Source organism: Rhagoletis pomonella, unplaced genomic scaffold (assembly GCF_013731165.1).
Source record: "Rhagoletis pomonella isolate Grant_MI unplaced genomic scaffold, Rhpom_1.0 Rhpom_scaffold_00001, whole genome shotgun sequence".
Lineage (NCBI taxonomy): Eukaryota > Metazoa > Arthropoda > Insecta > Diptera > Tephritidae > Rhagoletis > Rhagoletis pomonella.
The window spans coordinates 40810711-40816710 of record NW_023458555.1 but is presented as its reverse complement, the minus strand read 5'-3'; the positions used below and the strand labels follow the sequence as shown (position 1 = coordinate 40816710).

The 6000-nt window shown below is 31.6% G+C and overlaps 1 protein-coding gene across 1 annotated transcript in view; it reads right to left on the bottom strand.

Annotated features, from left to right (window-relative positions):
* LOC118744174 (neurogenic locus protein delta) overlaps positions 1-6000 on the bottom strand; it is a 93270-nt gene that overhangs the window by 33405 nt on the left and 53865 nt on the right. Inside the window, exon 4 of the mRNA XM_036476978.1 lies at positions 1102-1350. Coding sequence (XP_036332871.1) covers positions 1102-1350 — 249 coding nt within the window. The remainder of the gene's footprint in view (positions 1-1101; positions 1351-6000) is intronic.

The window sequence follows — 6000 nt, the reverse complement described above, 5'->3', positions numbered from 1 at the left end:
AAAATAATGATTACGTGTTAAGTTTTATTTTTTGCTCGGAAAATAATAGTAATTTCTTGAGTTTTATTTTTTGCTCAGAAAATAAAACTAAATTTTTGCGTATGCGTATGCGCATGCGTGAATAGACAGGGGGCGGCTGCATTGAACCTTTAACGCCACTGTGGAGTGGGTAACCCCAGATACCAGGGCAGAAACAAAGAGAACCACATTTCTAAAGAAAAAGTGCAAAAAAGCGCATACGCATACGCAAAAATTAAGTTTTATTTTCCGAGCAAAAAAATAAAACTTAAAACGTAACGATTATTTTCCGAGCAAAAAATAAAACTCAGTTAATAACGATTAAAGTGATTTTTATAATAAAACTTATAACCGTTACGGTCCCTGATAATTTTCGTTTTTATTTTTTACTATTTTCTTATTATTTTCCTTTTCTTGGTTTTATTATTTTCCTTTTTTGTTTTTTATTTTTATTTTTTTTTGTTTTATTTTTTTTATTTTTTCTTTATTGTTTTCATTTTTTATTTTTTTTTTCATTTTTTATTTTTTTTTTCATTTTTTATTTTTTTTTATTTGTTTTCATTGTTTATTTTTTATTTTGTCAATTGTAGTTTTTTATGTAAGTTTAATCCATTTTTAATTCATATTCGAATAAAAAAAAACGTCCAGAAATAAAAATATATCAGAAATTACAATTACCTTAAAAACAAAGTGGTTATATTTTGCGAGCGTCTACTGTATATTTTTTTAATTTTTTTTAATTTTTAACTTTTCTAATTATTTAATTTTTTATTGAGCTCAATCTTTATATCCTTAGTTTTTCATTTTCTATGTTTTGTGTTGTTTCTACTTCCTTTTTTACATGCGTTTTTTTATTTTTTATTTCGATTTTATTTTTTTTAATTTTTTCGTTTATGTATTTATTAATTTTTAGTTTACAAAATTTATTTTAATTAATGTATGTAATTTATTATTACTTTTTAATTTTTTATTTTGTATAGTTATGTTGTCATGTTATTATTTTCATTTACATTTACATACATACATAATTTTAAATTTCATTTTGTATATTGTTGTTAATTTCCCTTTTAATTCGCAACTTACCTTTATCACAATAATCTCCCTGCCATCCAGTCAAGCAGATAATCTCACCAGACTCGGAGCAGGTGTAATGTCCAAATGGATCATCACGTGGCCTACACAGATTCGCACAGCCTGAACCATAGTAATGCGCATCGCAAGTAACGCGAAAATCATACTCCAGCCAAGTGTATTGAGCTTCGCTTTTATTTGTTTTCCACTCGGGTGAAACTTCGAGCACTTGTTGCAGCGACAAACGTTGGATTAGTAAATCTGTAAAAGAAATTAAAAAAACATTCATTAGCATGAGTAACAAAAAAAATAAATAAAATAAAAAAATTTAATGACAAACAAAAATTTTAGAAAATTAAAAATTTTCTGATTGAGAGCACAAAAGGGCACGCGAAGAAATGCTTTCATAGTATGGCAATTTTTCCTTTTTTGTAACTAATTTTTTCTTATTTTAATGGTAAAGATATGGCTACCATGAAAAAACGCTAATTAAATGATGAGCGAGAAATGTTAAAATAAAACGAAAATTAGCTGAGACTGTACATTGCTATGTATGTACCTTTATTGCAGATGCATAGTTGGCTCCTCAAGATGCATTAAATTAATAACGCTATACCTAAATAGCATTTTAGGCGGCAAGTTTGGAGAAAATACAAAAAAAAACAGGCAGTTATTTTAGTAATAAAGTTGTGCTGAAATTTCTGCCAAACAGGCAGACAGGTGATTAGCGCAGCGGCAAGAGGCGAACAACGAATGGAGTTCAGTGCGCTCAGAGGTCCCCGACAGAAGGGAATACACAAAAAACTAAACGCGCGATGCATAAGAAATCAAGATAATGCAGAGATTTTGGCAGCAAGCAGGGCAGGGCACAGTATGAACTAAGAACATGAAAATAATGAAGTAAAAAAAAAAAACGAAAAGATCAAGCCGTAAAAATTATTTATTATTTAAGGTTGCACAAAGCGCAGTCAAAAGAAGTTCTCAGGCTGCAGCGAAGGCTTGTGAATATTTTTTTATCTGCTTTTTTTTTTCTTGTATTTTTGCTCGCAGTTGATGAGAAAGCCGCTACAAAGATGCTGCTGCCAGTAGTAGTATAACTATAGTTATCACTGCATAAGTGTACGCTTGATTGTGTACGACGACTGGCTACTCGCTTCTCTGTCTGCTCGTTTGGTTATTAAATGAAGATTAATTATTGCGCATTAGTGAAAATGAGAGGCCGAGCCGTGAAGAAATGCAAGCGCGCAACATAATATAATGCACAACTTTGGATGCGATTTATGTAAGTAGATGTGGTATGCAGAAGGTTCTTATCGCTGTCGTGTTGCAGGTAGATGCGCACATCAGTGTATTAAAATATTGCGCTGGCTTGCTTCTTTCGTTTCATCTACCTTTAGTGAGTGCCTACAGCAGCCATATGAAAGCAGTAAAGCAGCGATATAAAGATACTTAGGTACACAAGTTTGTTGTAGTGGCTTTAGATTACAGATCTTATCTAAATGTGTTTTAGGCGCTACAAGAATATGTTTCTTTTCTGATGTAGCTGATTTGTTAATCTTTCATTTTTCTCAAAGTTATAATTAGCACGATTTCTAAGGAAAGCAGAGCAATGAGATTTTTTCTCGATATTGAAACTACGCAGAGCTCATTCTAAGTTTCTCCAGTGACAAGCCGACACAAAAATTTCAAGTGGAAGTTAGCGTTTGTAAGCAAAAATTATTATATTGATGGTACAGCAACATAGCGAAATGCATGATGGAGCATAGCAACATAGCGAAATGCATGATGGAGCATAGCAACATGTTTCCGACTGTGAACTATTTTCCTTAACGTAATGTATATATATACATATGTGCACTATAGCACTATAATGCACTAGCAAATTAAAAATTTCGTGAAAGTATGTCAACGGAGTCTGGCAACATTTTGCACTCGCCTTTTCAACTTGCAGCATTTTTGTATATATACGCATATGTGCGTCAATAAAACTTCCAAATTTCATTTTAGATGCTTTTCGAAGCTTTAATTAGGCCAAAAAGTGTACTGTAGGAATGTTGGTAAAATCTGCAACATCTCGAGAAGGAAATTTTTGTATTTTATAACGTTAATATTGCAAAATTTAAATTTAGTTCAAAATATCTAAAATAAGTAAATTTTAAGTTTCTATAAAAATGTGAAACTGAAAATGTTGCTAAAATTTTTTGAAACTTGTATGTTACTAGCGTTATAAGCTTAGTTCAAAATTTCAAATAAGAAAATTTTAGGTTTCTTTAAACAAAAAATTTTTGTACTGAAAGTTTTTGAAACTTGCAGCCGCCAGCAACATGTTGCTATCGTTATAAACTTGGTTGAAAATATATAAAATAAGAAAATTTTAAGTTTCTTTGAACAAAAAATAAATATATATCTGAACTGAAAATGTTGCTGAAACTTTTTGAAACTTGCAGCCGCCAGAAACATGTTTATAGCGTTAAAAACTTGGTACAACAACAAAAATTAAATAAACGTAACTACAACACATAGGCGAAGAAGAAGCTTAAAAAAATTGCAAAATACTGAACATATTAAAACAATAATTCAATTGTTGCCGCCGATGCCGATATCCAACAATCGAGTATCGAACACGCATGCATCGCTAAAGCCGAGGACGGCAACGAAGATTGGCCGGTGCTAAGCGTCAACCGACTAAATTGACTGCTAAAGACCGGTCCGCCGCAACGAGTGAAGCTGCCACAGCAACATTTGTAACTGTAGGAACATAAAACGGCGACAAATGTGAGCGAGTATATGTTCGCAAACATGTATGTATGTATGCGTGTGCGCACATTGCACACATACAAATACAACCGGCTATGGTCTATAAAGTAAATTGCAGGTGCATGACTGGTGAATTGAGGTGGCGTGGCAAAAGAGTCAGCAACAGAGTCTAAAAAAAAAAACATGACAATAAATGCAAAAATTGCAAAAAGCACATATAAAAACAACAATAATTTTGTGGGCAACATCAAATTACAACTGCAAAGGCACACGGCGGCGGTTAATGTTGAATGCGGCATAAATCTCCCGCATGGCCAGCGACAAAGAAAAAACAATAACACCAAAAACTAAATACTAATACATTAGCACGTTTTCCATATACATACATACTTATGTACTTTTATGTATGCATCAATGTGTATATGCTTGCTTGCAATATGCAAGTGCCACTCAACCAAACCACATTATTACACACGCGACCACTGCTGAATGTTGCTGGTATTGCACCGGGTAGGCAGCCGAAAGGGTACGAAGGTGGTTCGAGCGCTAAAAAAAAAACAAAGAAAGAAGCAGAAACTTCTACAACAACAAGCCAAGAAAATATAGTAAAAGCTGTAAAAAAACACAAAGAAAGAAAAGGTAATTTCCAACAAGTAATAGCACTTTGAGGCAGCCTAGAATTTGCGAGGGTTGGGTACAAGAACTCGATTGTACCTATCAAAGAGGGTAGCACGAAAGAATATATACCTACATACATATATACAAGCAAACTGCAACTAAGCAACATAATAGCCACGCCGCAGTGATCAGCAATAACAATAAACAACAATTTCATAGAGGATTTTGGAGGTTAATATTAGCCATGCACTACCACGAACGAAAGACTTAAGCAACGAACTTGGTTATCACTATACTGGGTATGTAATGTAGCTTAGCTGACAGGCGCAGCTGTGTGGAAGTTGAAACCTAGGAAGTTATGCTCCTCGTCAAATTGTTCCCCTTTTGTTGTAGGTGCAAGTAGCTAAAATTGTTGTTGTTATTGTTGTTCTTGTTGTCGCTGCTGCTATTACTGCCATTCTTACTTTCCGCCGGTCGTAGTTTATGGCATTGGCAAGTAGCTGACGACGTATGAATGCACCGTGTAAAAAGCAAAAGTGTTCGCGGTGAAGGTGTTTTTGTTTGCTTTCGGTAGATATTTTTGCCGCTGCTGCTGCATTTAATTTTCATTGCACTTAAACGAGATCTACTTGAAATGATAGTGCAAGCGCGACCGAGAAATTGCTATTGGCAAGCAGCAGGGAACATGGTATTTTTTTTATTGAGGTGTATTGTATGGGCTGGACTGAGTTGTTGAAAACGTGTAGAGGAAAAGCGAAAACGCTCTTTGCTCGTTGTGGTGCTGGGGTTATGCACGTGTTAAGATTTTTTTAGTTTGGGTCTTAGTTTTTTAATCAACGTAAACAGGTAGAACACGGGTTGTTTGAAGGCGATTTTTTTGATTTTTGAAACTCATCTTTTCAAGGTAAAACTATTTTAGCACCTATAACATTTACTTTTTGAGTTTATTATTTGAGATTCATTAAGAGCATAATAAAAATTGTTTGAAATGAAAAAGGCGTATATTTTTTGTTTTTACATAATTTTATTGTGTTTCTATAAACTTAATTTTTTGTATTAATTTTTTATTATTACATAATTTTAATTTTGTAATTATATTTTTTTGTATCTTTAAGTGTTTTGATTTTTTTAATTCTTTTTAATTTTAAATTTCCTTTACTTATTATTATTACTTTTATTTCTTTTTGGTTTTTATTTTTCTTAATTATCAAATGAGCGTAACTAAAAAAATAAACATAAGAAAAACAATTAATTTAATTTAATTAATTTTTATTATTGAGTTCTTTATATTTATTTCTACTTTTTTAATTGTGTTTTACTTATTTACTTATTCTTACTTTTGTTTTATTATTTATTTATTCATATTTGTTTTATTTATTCCTTTTTAATTATTTTATTTTTTTATTCCTATCATTTAATTTCATTCTTTTTTATTTTTTATTTCTTATATTATATTTATTCTCATTTATAAATACTATATATTATTTTTATTTATTTATTTTATTTTTAATTTTTCTAATTACATACTTTTTTAAA